General features: G+C 31.1%; 1 protein-coding gene across 2 annotated transcripts; it reads right to left on the bottom strand.

The window, feature by feature from the left end:
• Positions 1–1,489: 1,489 nt before the first annotated feature.
• LOC143085682 (uncharacterized) lies at positions 1,490–12,034 on the bottom strand. Of its 2 annotated transcripts, XM_076262180.1 has the most exons (8): positions 11,002–11,096; positions 9,881–9,978; positions 9,388–9,465; positions 7,633–7,941; positions 6,390–6,502; positions 5,773–5,947; positions 4,927–5,034; positions 1,490–3,344 (listed from the first exon to the last, which is right to left on the bottom strand). In XM_076262180.1, exons 3-8 carry the CDS (start codon positions 9,461–9,463, stop codon positions 3,211–3,213), a joined length of 915 nt encoding a protein of 304 aa, XP_076118295.1. In that variant the 5' UTR covers positions 9,464–9,465; positions 9,881–9,978; positions 11,002–11,096; the 3' UTR covers positions 1,490–3,210. The 2 variants fall into 2 exon arrangements, with proteins under 2 accessions (XP_076118295.1, XP_076118296.1); XM_076262181.1 differs by lacking the exons at positions 9,881–9,978; positions 11,002–11,096 and adding an exon at positions 12,006–12,034.
• Positions 12,035–16,010: the final 3,976 nt, after the last annotated feature.

Raw genomic sequence — 16,010 nt, 5'->3', positions numbered from 1 at the left:
TCATCTCCTTAGTAATTTATTTTCTTCTTAGGCTTCCAGTTAAAATATAGATATCAAGATCCAGGAAAGGGCAGTACTGATTTTTTTAAACCTAAATTTAAAGTCAGTTCAGCAGGATAAAACTCTTAATTGTGCATACTGAAATCGTCATTATTGTAGGCCAATATGTCATCTAAATATCTAAAGGTGTTATTAAATTTTTGTATCAAATATTGTTTCAATTGGTCCTTGCTGATTTTAGTTATACATTGTAAGTCAAAGCAATACAGAAACATGTTCAAATTAAGTGGTGCACAGTTAGTCCCCATTGGAATTCTGATAACTGAACGATATACGGAATCTCCAAAGCGAACAAAAATGTTATCTAGTAAAAATTCAAGGGCAGTTATAGTATCAAATCAGGTTCAATAGACTTTGTTCTTTTGTTTGTTGTTTCTAAGAAATGACTAAAAGAGTTTGAACATATATATTCGCATTCTGGCTTTATAAATGCCCATTTAATTAGGTGTGTAATTGTTTTCTTTATGTATGAGACAAAGTTATTTAAAGGGTTGAAAAATCAAAACTTTGAACAGATGCAACATCACCAATATAATCATGCAAATTTATACTAGTGTATGCAATTACTTTTAAGTGAATATTTCAATCCGTGGCTTTGTCAAAGTCTGCTTAAATTCATGTAGAAAATATATATTTCGATGACCATGATAATTGGTATCAAACGAATGATCATGAATTCATTGTACTATACGCAGTATTTTGGTGCAAAACGTATTCAACAGGACTCCTCACAAACTAAGACAGAGAACCAAACATGCATCCACATGTACGTGGGGTAGCCGTTATTCCCCTTGTACCTCATGTTGAAGTAAAAGACGTCTCGTTTCATACATTATATGACATAGAAACATCCAATTATTTAATAAATATTTTTTATTGTTCATCATGGGTGGTTTGTAGATTATTGGGCTTGCTTATGGTGTGACTTTCATATGTGTTTTCTATGGAGAATTGAGCCGAGTTTTGTATTTATGTCATATCGGTGGTAAAAGTTTCCTTGGTTATATATTATTTGTTGATTGAGACTCAAAATAAAATTTAATTTATTTACTTACTAATTTAAACCTACTTATAATTATAATAATATGTGTGATATTATGTTACTTAATTTGTTGTTTATGGCATGTCAATATTAAAATATGTGTGGTGTGATGTAATTTGTACCTAAATAAACTCATCATAGATACCAGGACTAAATTTAGTATATACGCCAGACGCGCGTTTCGTCTACAAAAGACTCATCAGTGACGCTCGAATCCAAAACAGTTAAAAAGGCCAAATAAAGAACGAAGTTAATGAGCATTGAGGACCAAAATTCCTAAAAGTTTTGCCAAATACAGCTAAGGTAATATATGTCTGACGTAGAAAAGCCTTAGTATTTCAAAAAATTGAAAATATTGTAAACAGTACTCGAAATAAAAAATGTAAATGCCAACTTTCAATGTTTATTTCAAACACATATAATAAACAACTTTCATTAATTGCCTGTAAATATCTGCTACACAATTAAACAAATAATAACTTTCAAAACAATGTCAAATCGTCTAACATTCAAAACTTCTTTATTGCCCAACATACATCTTCCCGATTGTCCTACATAATTTTATAGCCATTTTTACTTGTAACTTTAAAAAGTGTAATAGTCGTGTAGACACCATCTGTACATGACAAATACATAAAACAACTAAACTTAATTAACTAAAACACCATTTATAGTATACATGAATATAAGATTAATAGAACTAATGACCAGTTGCTGACACGAGCAATTCACTCACCCAATACCACTCATTTGCATTAATTAACATAGGACGCAATAAACAACGTTTTATTGATTATTTGTTTTTTTGAAATTTATTACAATGTATTCATTATTTCCTACAATATGAATTTAAAAAAATTACGATAATCTTGGTCAAGAGTTTTTCAATCGAATCTGAATGAATGATAATGCTGATGACATTTAATTGGCTGTGTTAGTCACTATATATGTTGCATTGTGAGGAACATAGTTACTAAAAAGATTGATGGTTTTTGTGTATATTGATAAAATATTTGGCCAATTACTGTCGTATGATAATTAGAAATACATAGAAATTGAAGTTAGCTACCAAAAATGAAATTAGAATTTGTAATAATTTTGAACAGTGTTGAAATTAAACCGATTATAACATTATTCCCAATCGTGACTTATTTACAAGTTACCGCTTCAAAGAGTTCAACTTGGTAACAAAACCTTTTTTTTAAATAATGTTTACTGGAACGATTATAAGAATAATAATTGCATATGTAATCAATGTAGCTAAAGACTGTCATCAATAAAAGAAAGGTTAAAGATACCAAAGGGAAATTTAAACGCATAAGGCAACAATAAATTCCCAACGTCAAAGCAACAAAATACAAAAATACAAAAGAAGAACGAACAACAGTATACAAAACACAACATATAAATTTTAATTCAAGACTGAGCAAAACCAATAAAGCCAACATCGGTGTTTATATCAAATGCTACGGAAGAGAACACAGATCATGCACCACCCATAGCTCCCGCCTTGTATTTCCTTTAAACACAAACCAGATGAAAATTCTTATTTGGAAGGTATGTTTTGGATGAAAGATGATAGATCAAATCACTGGTAACTCTTGGTTTAATAGCTTCCGTGTGAGTATCAATTATCAATGAGTTCATATTAAGAAACAAAAGCTCTATAACACTACAAACCACTATAGCACAGTGGAATATACAAATACTAACATAAGAGAAATATGAGCACCACAACGATTTCATCATTAAAACAAAATGTAATTACCAAATATAATGCATAGTGTTATTTTAATACTACAGTAATGCCCATACATTTGAGCAATAAAAGTGAAATGATTGAAATCGAATAATAACACAAAACTTGAATAGCATGCATAATGTAAATAGTTTTACGTTTTCAAAAAGGGAAAATGTATAAGAAATAAAAATGATAATTAATAATAATGAATTCAATTTTATAACTGTAGCTCATATTTGTAAATCATACAATAACAATAACATAACAAAAATGAACATCACAACAACCAAGTCTTTCAGTTAGCTGACTTGCAAATCAATTCACATTTATAACAATATATTATCAGTTGATACATCTTATTCGTAAATCAAGAGCATGTTTGTTCTTGGTTTGAATTGTTAAGGAGGCTAATATTTACGTGCGCAGTTTCATTAGTAGGTACTATTTGAAAGCATGGATCATTTTCTTGGTTATGCTCATCTTCTCTCAAACTAACTACACCTGAAATGAGTATACTGTTATATATCTGCATAATAGTGGCATATCGGGGCGTCGGTTTAATAGCTTGTTGAACAAATGAAAAAAAAAGTATCTATGTATTTTTTCGTCTTTGTCTCAGTTTTATACGTTACGCATTTTTCATATCTTTAAAATTTAATTTAGATATATATTTATTTCTGTTTCAGAAGTTAACCGATAATGTTTTATAAAGTATTTTTAATAGTGTATTTTATATGATTGTTTTATTAACATTATATATCTAATGTTATTTTTGAAAACGATTTTAAAATTAAATTAATGGATAAATGCGTCAAAATGAATACTGATTTGCTAGTGCTTTAAATCTGTTGTTATAGTTATTAGGGCGTGTCCGATCAGCAAAACATAATTACCAGTATATTTTAGTGTAACATTGTTTTAATATTGGGTTAAAATAAAATAACATGATAAGAGGTAATGTATCCTTTTGGTGAGCTTTGATTTGGTACAGAAGAACCATTTTTTAACCCAATCGAACATCGTTCAAGAAAATTACTTGTCATTAAGCACTTGAACATGATAATTGATAACTGTTTTCTATGAAATTTTAAAAATACATTTTACAACTTTTAAAATGTATGGCTATTAAGCTATGATTGTTACGAATTAACCGCAATACAGAGCCACTTACTGCCGTATTTGGCACAACTTTCTGGAATTTTATATCTTCAATGCTCATCAATTTTTTACTTGTTTGGCTTAATAAATATTTTGATATGAACGTCACTGATGAGTCTTATGTAGACGAAACGCGCGTCGGCGTACTAAATTAAAATCCTGGTACCTTTGATAACTATTTACACCACTGGGTCGATGCCACTGCTGGTGAACGTTTCGTCCCCAAGGGTATCACCAGCCCAGTAGTCAACACTTCAGTCGGTGTTGACATGAATAGCAATAGTGTGGTCATTTTTACAAATTTCCTGTTTACAAAACTTTGCATTTTTCGAAAAACTAACGATTTTCTTATCCCAGGCATAGATAACCTTAGCCGTATTTGGTCCCATTTTCGGAATTTTGTATCCTCAATGCTATTCATCTTTTTACTTGTTTGGCTTAATAAATATTTTGATATAAGCGTCACTGATGAGTCTTATGTAGACGAAACGCGCGTCGGGGCACTCAATTAAAATCCTGGTACCTTTGATAACTATTTACTTGTTGTTAACGTAACGTATTGTAACGTCACATGTTTATTACGTCTTTGTATACATAACGTCTTCAGTACAAATAGTAAACAGTTGAAATCTATACACGTTTTTAATAATTTACACAACAAAGCGTAGTACTACCACTAATCCCAAACAATGATCTCGTGGAGCATATTTGTAAATAGCCAGATATGAACATGTCTTATCAATCAGAATACAACTTTTTATAATTTGCACTCACAGCACTGTATTTTAAAATATGAATATGAATCGTAAGGTTTTGTATTTTTTTTGTACTAGTAACAAGTAGCAAAATGTGCAATTGTTCTTTACCATTGTTGATTTTATAAACTGAAAACAAAATAAAAGGTAATTTCACAGGAAAAACTTACTCATCTTTTTACGTGCATAAAACAACACCAACAGTAGCACTGTTATTCCCGGTATGAGGAATAACAAGAACAGCAATTCACCTTTTGAATGTGGTGGTTCCTTCGTTTCTAAAAAAGCAAATTTACAAAAAAATGTATACATTCTTAAGAATAACACATAATTTCATTTTTTCTATTAGGCAACAAAATATATCATTGTGATCGTAGACGCAAACCCCAGTCTTTTTACAATAGTTTCGATAGTTAATTATCAAAGAATCTTCATTTTTGCAAATATTCACAATGTCTGTTATTGCTGTTCCATTTTTGGTTATAATACTTTTGTCTTTATTTTACCTGGAGTGATTTCTTTATTATGAATGTATAGGTAGGCATATATAAATTGTATACTTATTCAAGTCTACTGAAGCTTTTTGTACAATTCTTATGCATTTATTATATAATCTAAAAAAAAACTGATGATAAGCGTAATATAATTATCTCGAAAAAATATTATTCGTGGCAGTTTATTTGTCTAAGAATTGCATTGCTTATCCTGAATACTACCATTTCACCCGAATCCAGAGGCTGATTGTTGAAGGTTATTAAGTAGTAATTTTATGCATACAATATAACTTTTTAAATAACTTTTTGTTTATCGAGATGGAATCATCATTCACAGGCGTGACATAAAAAGCAAAACTATAAAAAGAGATTACTGCCAATTTGACCTTGTTCATGCTTTTAAACTGGTAATGGTAGAACTACTTTTAAAATTAGGTGTTAAATAAGCAAATTTGTAGAAAATAGAATAATATCGGAAAATTACATTTCGAAATAACAAAAATCAAATCATGAAAAACATACCTTCACATTGAATGGGTACAGTATAATTAAATGCAGTCGTACCAACATCACAGGTGATTAGAAGACTTTCATAACAGTATTTGCTTAGAGTTCCATATGAGAAACTCAATGTCACTTTGTAGAATATTGACACCCTCTCAAACGTAGATTCGTACCTTTCTTTTATTTTAGAATTCTACAAATTAAACATAGGTTATGTATCATGCCTATTTCATCACATAAAAAGAGTCTGCATAACGGAAATTTTCTTTTTATCGGACATTTTCCTTTAACATTTATGAACGCTACTTATGGTAATTTCTTATAACGTGCAAAGGCTGCGGTTTTTGTGAGTTTTTCTTTATAATAATTTCTAGTAAAAGATAATATTTCCATTATTCATAACATTGATTTTTTAAAGGCAATTGAATTTTGATCTGGCAATAGTACCATTCTTGTCTTCTTAAAAATTATTGTAGATTCGGAATACCTTTTTTTTTAATAACATTATAAAAGTTTCAATAATACATTGAACATTTTGTGTATTTCACATTACAGATGCATTGTAAAACAGCAATTTTTCGTTGACAAATTATTTTTTATATCAATGTATAATTTCGTTAAGGTAAGTTACTCACTCCAACAAAGATATTGCATACAGGTTTTGGATACGCTTGCCATATCGCAACTGGTATCATTTCATACTTTTCACTTCTTTTAACAAATGTTATATCCCCAGATCTTTGTGAATCTGGAATAAAAAATTGTCGTCCTCAAATTGCATGTGTCTGTTAATAAATGTTGACCTCTAAGTATTGTATTTGTCGTTTTTTTACTGTTTCACTTAATTCGTCACATATTGCAAAGTTATACTAATTTTCATTTGAAGAGATATGCAATTTATTATGCTGCATTTCTCTTTTAATCTAAGATCTAACGACATTTAGAAGTTTTGATGTAAAATTCTAATATGACGGGCTTCTTTCGCTTTATGAATAAACCTACGCATGCTTTAAATCCAATATTTTTTTTGCACATGCGTATATTGACTACTGCAGAATAATGAATTTTATCAAATTGGCATGCATTTAATATATTTCATTAACTTAAAACACTTCCAAACTTTTAAATGATGCACATGTTGTTACTAATTCATTTATTATGACTGTAATGTGTTGCATTCCGAAATTGACATATTTGATCTAGATACGACAACCGTTCATGCTGGCTGTTCAAAAACTCCTCCCTCTGAAAATTCACAGTGCCAGCCGTTTGCTTCTTTACAAACAAAAAATGGAGGTTCATGGAAGAGCCTACACAATCGCTTTACCCTTATACACATCGGACATAGATATTACCTTAATGGTCCTAATCAGAATCGAAATAATTGATGCAAGCTATACTTTATTGTAGTTTTAACATGGGTAGGCATCATATTCGTGTTATTTTAGCCCTCACTATCGCTCGGGCAAAAATAATTACGAATATAATGCCTATCCAAGTTAAAACTACAATAAAGTATAGCTTGCATCAATTATTTTTAAAATTTGGTATAGAGTCTAATCATGTAAGTGGTACATATAGATATCGAATATATGGCTTGTAACAAATGTAAACAATATCTCTCAATAATCGAACGGTTTTGAATAAATAACCATGTGCACCTTAAGTAGACGTGTTGAGCGAGATTAAAGTCAGCAGCAGGTTGTCATCTTTCGTTGACGTTAACAATATCATTTTTCGCTGGTTGTTTTGTACATAAATTGCCCGGTCTGTGTTCTCATTTGATTATTTTTATATTTTCGTCATTTCTCTCCATTTTGTATTTTAACAATAAATATTTAGATTTTCAACAAATTATTGTTAATAATATACACTTACATAGGAATGTGGTATTTATTTTTATCAGGTCGGCCATATAACTCTCAAAGCCCATGTAACATTTATAGGTAGTATTGACATCATCGCTGTCAAATGATTTGATTGTCAATGTATAATTCATGCCTGCTTCTGTATAGTATATTTTTACTACATATTTAGTCTCGTTTGAAGATATATTTCCCCTGGCAATATAGCCTGCTGTTTTATTTAACCATGCCAAATACATGTCCCCTTTGAAATATGGTCTATAGCATGACATCACAACATCTTGTCCAAAATAGATAGGTTCGGTTAATAATTGCCAGCTAACTGTAAAATCAAAGATATGTAATAAACCTTAAATTAGAAAAAATAAACGTTCATGCATAAACTGTTTCATTTTTAATTATTTATTCGCGCTGCCTTATAAAATAACGTTTGAATTATTTACCATTAGAATCCTACAGGCAAATATTAATTCCAACTGGTTTCAGAGAAGATATATTTACAAAATGTTAATTACGACGACATGTGCTGTATTGTATTGTAATTGACACTTTTAAATTTAACCAAACAGGCAAACTATATAGAAATGAGTAAAACAAGGTTTTCGGGAAATTAAATATAAATTTTGTTCAAGAATTAATGATCTACGCAAACGCATGTTTTCACGACATATGTATTTATCAACACAAATATGTTAACTTTATAAAAACTTTAGAACAAACTCAACCTTTTTCTCCCCTCTAATTTTCGTAAACAGATATACGAGCGATTGCTCATGTGAGCGGTATTGCATTGTTGCTTTCTTCAATAGATTGTTTTATGTTGTTTGAATTATGGAACATGTGAAATATTGAATAAAATTGAGAAAGGAAATGGTGAATATGTCAAAGCGACAACCCCCCGACCATAGAGCAAACAACAGCCGAAGGCAACCAATGGGTCTTCAATGTAGCGAGAATTCCCGCACCCGTAGGTGTCCTTCAGCTGGCCCCTAAAATATGCATAATAGTACAGTGATAATGGACGTCATACTAAACTCCGAATTATACACAAGAAACTAAAATTTAAAATCATACAAGACTAACAAAGGCCAGAGGCTCCTGACTTGGGACAGGCGCAAAATTGCGGCGGGGTTAAACATGTTTATGAGATCTCAACCCTCCCCCTATACCTCTAGCCAATGTAGAAAAGTAAAACAATAACAATACGCACATTAAAATTCAGTTAAAGAGAAGTCCGAGTCTGATGTCAAAAGATGTAACAAAAGAAAATAAATAAAATGACAATAATACATAAATAACAACAGACTACTAGCAGTTAACTGACATGCCAGCTCCAGACCTCAATTAAACTGATTGAAAGATTATGTCTTCATCATATGAATATCAGGTACAATCCCTCCCGTTAGGGGTTTAGTATCATACTATCATAAAATATATGAGAAGAACATAACCCGTGTCATGCCAACAACTGTTTTTTTTAAGAAATAAATGTGTTTAGTTCCGATGCAAAGACCCTATCAGTGAATCAATGTTAAAGCCAAAATATGCAATCTTTAATGACCTGACAACAGTATCGTAACTATATCCCCTTTTAATAAGTCTATTTAAAGGTTTTGTTAGTTTCTGAGGAGAATATTGACATTTTTGTGCTTTATAAAGAATATTTCCATAAAATTTTGGATGTGAAATACCTGAACGTATAAGATGTCTGCATGTTACAGACAATGTCAGTAAAATATGTTACACTATATTGCATTTAGATACTTACTTTTAGTTCCGTATACTTTCCCGTATATAGGTAGCAATGCAATCAAAAGTAACCGATTCATTCCAAAACAAATCATATCTACAAACATTAAAATAGTTAACATTAGTTGCTTGATATTTTGAAATATATTTGTGTTTTCCTCGTTTCTGTTTGTTGCTTGTTTTAAACATTATACATCTTTTTCTTTATTTTGCTTCTTTTTTTTCGGGGGGTTGGGGGGTATTTTTTCTTGTTTGTGTATCTGGTTGTTTATTTCGGTCTTTTTTTTTTGTGTTAAGTCGTAAGTTCTTTGTCTAAATGCCTGCTGAACAAACGTTTTTATCCGCCAATTACTTTTTTAAACGCATATTTCGAGTCACTTCTGTATTATTTATACTAGATTGTGATAATAGTATCAGATTCAAGACATATCTTAGTGTCTTATAATTTCAGAAATATCACATGAAAACCTTTTTGCTGACTGATATTCGAAAAATTTGAAAAAAATACTCACATCACAGATTAATAAACTAAGTTTGCCACTAAAGAAAAAAGACTGTGCATCTTTACTTCTTCTGGAATTTGATTGCAAATGCTGTGTACACCTTCAAACTATAAGAGGAAAAAAAACAAAACAACTTTTATTACATTATCGGAAACTTTTAAAAATGACTATTGTTTGTTGTTAAAGTACAAACGAAATATGCATGTTTTTAAAAATACGCCGGCATTTTATAACAAGAGCGTAAATAGAAATATAATGTAAGCGAAACTCATAACTTTTGACATATACACGCCACGAACGGAGCAGATGGTATGTTACTGCTGTGAAATTGGAAGTTGACAATTGGAAACCTGAAATCATTACGTTTGTCGGACAGAAATTCTCGCATCGGTACTTCATGTTGGTATGTTTCTAAAGTAAACCATTTTTTTGTCTTATTCTGTGCCTTTCCAAACTGTCCCAGGTTAGCTGGCTGGAGATCTGGTTAAGCGCTTACAGGCATGTTTAATAACGCATCATTATGTTTTAGTTAGTGACCTTTAATTCATTGGTTGAAGTTTGCTGCTGTCTGTCTTATATTTTTGTTTGTGCATTGCCTTGTGACATCATAAGTCAAGCCGTTAGTAAGTGCTATTGTTGAATTCAGTTCACATTTTGTCATGTCGGTGCCTTTTATAGCTGACTGTACGCTATGGTTAATGTTCTTGTTCGCTGTTGAAGGCTGTACTGTGACACATAGTTGAAAAGTTCCACGTTGTTCTGGGTCGGATGGTTAGTTATCTCAGTGACAATCATAGTTTTTGCCGGGAATACATGATATATTTCCCTTAATCGAACTTATTCCCACCGCTTTTAACATGCTTATTTAACACATACAATGTTATTGGTCGTGTAATGTTTTCTATAATGAATATGCTATTAGAAATGTCCACTGCACGACAATCAATTTGGTTTAAACATTGTTAAAATGATTTACATACATCAGAATAAAGCATATAGGACACCGTATATCATGTAAATTGCCCATATATGTTTTAAGATATTGACATAACAACTATCATGCAATACATCAACGAAATATGAGTACATAAAAAAGGATTGAATATACATTAAATAAAATAGTTACATACCAGAAGAACCATTTACTTAGTATTCAGAAAATCAAAACGGGTTTAGCTAGGGAAAATCCTAGTTTATCTATAATATTTCTATAAATAGAAAATATTTGTATTTATATTTATAGTCCGTCGTTTATTAAATGATATTTTGACCAGGTAACATAATCATGATAATTGCAACTGCAAAAATGTCTTATTAATTTTTCCATATTATCATCATCATAACTAGTAGGTAAAATGGGAACTGTAGTGGAGGAAAGCAGAGAGAAACACCAATATACAAATTACACTTCCATGTGACTGGGAACAAAAGGGAAATACCAGTTTAAAAAAAGAACTCTAACTAAAAATTATCTAAAATCCAACACGTGAAACGCACGTTTCGCCTTCTTGTAGCTCGTCAGTGGCGCTCGAATCAAACGGTAAAATAACTACGTTAATGTAGGGCATGCCTAGTATTTCTTAACAGGATTCATAATGTAGACCTGTGCCGGTTAAAATCCCAACGCTTTGTCGAAATGGCGTGCATTTTGACTCATCCCTTGATGAAGGTACAGTATACACAATAATGTAATACTAGCAGTAGATAATAGAATTATTTACATATTTGAACCCTATACATGCATTAGATACGTAATAGGATAATCTAGGGAAAATCCCTATTTTTGAAATGATATATAGATAATGTCTAAATTTGAATTTAAAGTCCATCATTATTTTTTTTTACAAAAAAAGGCTTTACCATGTCTAATATTCAACAGTAATCAGTTTTATATTATTATCATTATTCCTAATAACAAATGTATTAGATGCCATAAGAGAGAGAAAACCCTTTAAATTAATATTGCATCAATACAAAGTAATGGTGGAGTACTTTAATTTTAAAAGTCAAACATAACCGTTTAACATTGGTTGATAAAAGATATTGCCACTACATACACAAAATAAGCAAATCATATTCAACAACTTGAACAAGTATAAACAATATAGTATATGCAACAGAAATGTATACCTACTTGTATATATTTACCAGTGTTCGTGTATTCATGACTAGTTGGAATATGTAGGGAAATTCCCATTATCACCTATTATTTTTTTTTTAATCAAAGTTAATGGCAATTATATCATTCTTTAAAATGAAATAGAAAATGTTATCTGTAACATTATGATTATTATTATTATCATTGTATGTATGTATTATTATTATTATTATTATTGATTTATATTGTTATATTCTTCAATAGAATCTAATATAGAGGTGGAACGGGAAGGGAAACAACCTTTACATTTTATACGTCACATATTCCACTGGGAACATAAAGGAAACACCAGGGTATCAGTCCTATAATTTAGTCCGACAGCCGCCTGTTTCGTCAAGTAAAGACTCGTCATAGTGCTCGATTCAAACAGTTGAAACTTCAAATCACTTAAGGAAATACTGAATAGTTGTTTTTCTTTGAAAGTTCAAACTCTAAATTATTGCGTTTTCGTTCCCCAAGCTGCCTTGTTTCCCCCTTTACAGAACTCGAAAGACAGTCCTACGAGTGTACGATATATCGGGATACGTGATAGTTGATCGCATGAGTATATTCTGAAATGAAACAAGTATATATTTCTTTTCACTGTTCGGCAACCAGTAATATGCGTACAAAAGAAAGCAAGGTTAGGGACGTTGGATAAATGTAGAACAAGGACGATATACTGTTTTAGTATACGTGTTATAGCTTGACTACTGCAATCCACAACTTCAGCAAACATATTCACATATCTTGGTATGTAGAGTAAATATGAAATAAACAATAAAATAATTTACCTAATCGTATATCCTGATTCATGTACTATCCAACTATGCATAGTAGGTAATTCTGGACTGTTTAGGGGAAATCCCGCTAAATTCTAATGACTAATACAAAATCTGGAGACCTGGTTGCTATGCGTGTGTATGTTGCAGTGCCAACTACTAAGTTGAATAAATCAATGTGACTCTGTCTTGAAGATGGAATGCATAGTATATTTGGTATTGGTACTCTCGTTCACTTTCCATACGAAACTTGTTTTACATGGGGAATCGTTTTATTAAGAAAATGTTTTTTAATGTCCTCCACGCAATTCAATTTAGGATTCATATCAAACTTTGAGTTCTCTATGTCGGATGAAGCATGATTAGTATATAAAAGCCTTCAAAGAATTATATATCTAAACAGCCGACCGTGCAAGGGGTTGTATATCCAGTTAAGGTCGTTAAAAACTTCCATTGTTTTGTTAGTATCTAAACACACCACAACTTTTTAAATGAATAAATAACAGGTCTAAAACTGATAAAATTAAGTGCTAGTCTCGAAACAAATTTGAACTAACAAGATTTTTCAAACGCATATCAGTTCTTTCTAGAATTCTAGAATATTATTTATATAATCCGTATAGTAGTATATAATGAAGATAATCTCAAGGATGTTGTCAGTTCAGGTTTGCGAAATTGTTGTTACAAAACTTGCCATAGATTAGGATTGTAAAAAATCTGCCATAGATTTGGGATGGCATGACGTCACATTTACCATAGATTAGGAATCTGCCATATATTTGGAACCCACCATAGATTTGAGTGTAGGACTCAAATCTATGGCGGGTTCCAAATCTATGGTAGATTCCTAATCTATTGCAAATGTGACGTTACAAACGCCAAACAACTCAAATCTATGGCAGATTTTTGTTTACTCCAAATCTATGGCAGATCCTGAGGAGAGGGTACCGTATAACGTCACAATTGAATATAACGCCATATTACATCTTCGCCGCCGCTAACGATGGCGGAACTCATAGATTTTAACACCATTCAAGATGAAGATATTTCCTTAACAAAAATTTGCGGGTGGTTTTTTCGGTACCACATATTTTAGAAAAAGGATTTTTTGGGGTCTTTATAGCTTGCTGTTCGGTGTGAGCCAAGGCTCCTTGTTGAAGGCCGTACCTGGACCTATACTGGTTTACTTTTATAAATAGTAACTTGGATGGAGAGTTGTCTCATTTGCACTCATTCCACATCTTCCTATATTTAGTTAGTAGTAGTTTACTGTCTACGGCTGGCAAAGTTTATAAAATGATATATAAAATTGCCGGATACAAATTTGATTTAAATCGTCATCAAATAAAAAAAGATGTATTAACGATATCGCTGAAATAAATATTATTTGAAAATTCAAACTGTCTATTTTAATGTGTTACTTTTTTAATTTGTTTTATAAAAAGCGGCCTTCTTGTTTGTTATAGGTCTTATTAGTTGGTTTAATGAATTGGTTAAACAGGTACCATGCACAGATTAAAAATGTTTATTTTTTACAGAGCATATCATTTTAATCTTGAAGTCTGTATTAAGGCATATGAATTTATCATTTATGATTTTTTTTTTGGTCGACCATTATGGAATGTTTATTTCACAACTGTTTGTAGACATGCTCCCGTTGTCGTATATTTCCACTTGCTCAAGACAAGTTATTGGTCGAAAATGAACTGCATTGTTTTCCATTTGCACAAAATTTGCAATAGATTCGGAAACAACATAAATCCGCCATAGATTAGGAAAGTACAAAACTTGCCATAGATTTGAGTTGTTTGGCGTTTGTAACGTCACATTTACCATAGATTAGGAATCTGCCATAGATTTGGAACCCACCATAGATTTGATTCCTACATCCCTATAAAGAATCGGTTCATAAATCTCGTGATTTGAACTACGATACAAGGTAAAATACTTTGCCCACTAGCACTCAGAGCAGAGAGTACAAATTCGTTTTTTTTTATTTCTCGCATCGGTTCTTCATGTTGGTATATATTTCTAAAGCTAAACCGTTATAAAATGTGTGCCTAATTGAATATATGTGAATGTATAATTAAGAGGGTTTTCATAACAGTAACACCTAAACATAGATTTAAATGAGTTTTAACCACTCAGATCAAATACATTACTCTATAAGCTGTACACCAACATGCACTGAATGCAGCCAGAAGTAAAACAGAGGTCTTGCTAAAGTAATGACATAAAAGGTTTGGGATTTGCAAACAAGTCATCTTTTTTAGACGGTTTATGACGTCTTTACATCAAATCTGATTGATGTTTACTAATTGATACTTTAGTCTTGAAGAACATTATATATTTATAAGTTGTTAATATGTTGAAATAGCTTTGTAGTAACTATGATTATATGATATTGTTATAAATGGGTATTGATAATAATCTGAAAGAAACAACACATTTTTTATTTCTAAATTTTATTGGGATCAATATCTGAAAACCTGAAAAATAACGGTCTTATATGATTTTCATACACTAAGATAACTTTGGCAAACTCAATTTGGGGAGATCAAATTGCATATTTTTATAATTAGTACCAATCAATTTTATCAGATAACATAATATTTAACATAACGTCTATTAACTTATCAAATTGACATAGCGGTAAAATTCAACTGTCAGTGAACAGGCACTTCGATCACGATTTTCACGGGTCTACATTAAATTCACACTTTCAGGGGATAATGGGTTTGTAAAACATGTTTGTTGTTACCTATTCATTAAATCTCAGTGTTATTTGACACATCTTTTGGGTAGTTTTCCCTTAAATTCCATTGTGGCGAGTGCTTGTTTACGTATATTGGAAGTTGCCATTCCAACGAATGCTCACTTCTGGATAACGGTACTTCTTTATAAAGTTATAATAATACATAAAAGTATTATTAAGATATGATTAAATTACTTGCTTGCCTTCCTTTTATTGTGTAGGATATTTAATAATAAGATATAATTACGTTAAGTACGTTTTTGTGAAGCGCCGTTAAGGAACTATTTTGTGATTTCAATGACGTCAGATAGAAACGTAAGTGATAAGGCTAAGAGTGTGGAATTTTAAGGTTTATATTTATTATGTCATTTATTTATTGGAATTAAAGGCAAACTTTCACGATTTTATGTATTTATAACGACATTTTGGGACATGAGCCAGAGCTTTCCTTGGTATTTCAAAGTT

This window comes from Mytilus galloprovincialis, chromosome 8 (assembly GCF_965363235.1).
Source record: "Mytilus galloprovincialis chromosome 8, xbMytGall1.hap1.1, whole genome shotgun sequence".
NCBI lineage: Eukaryota > Metazoa > Mollusca > Bivalvia > Mytilida > Mytilidae > Mytilus > Mytilus galloprovincialis.
The sequence above is the reverse complement of the archived record's forward strand: the minus strand, read 5'-3'. Positions and strand labels throughout refer to the sequence as shown.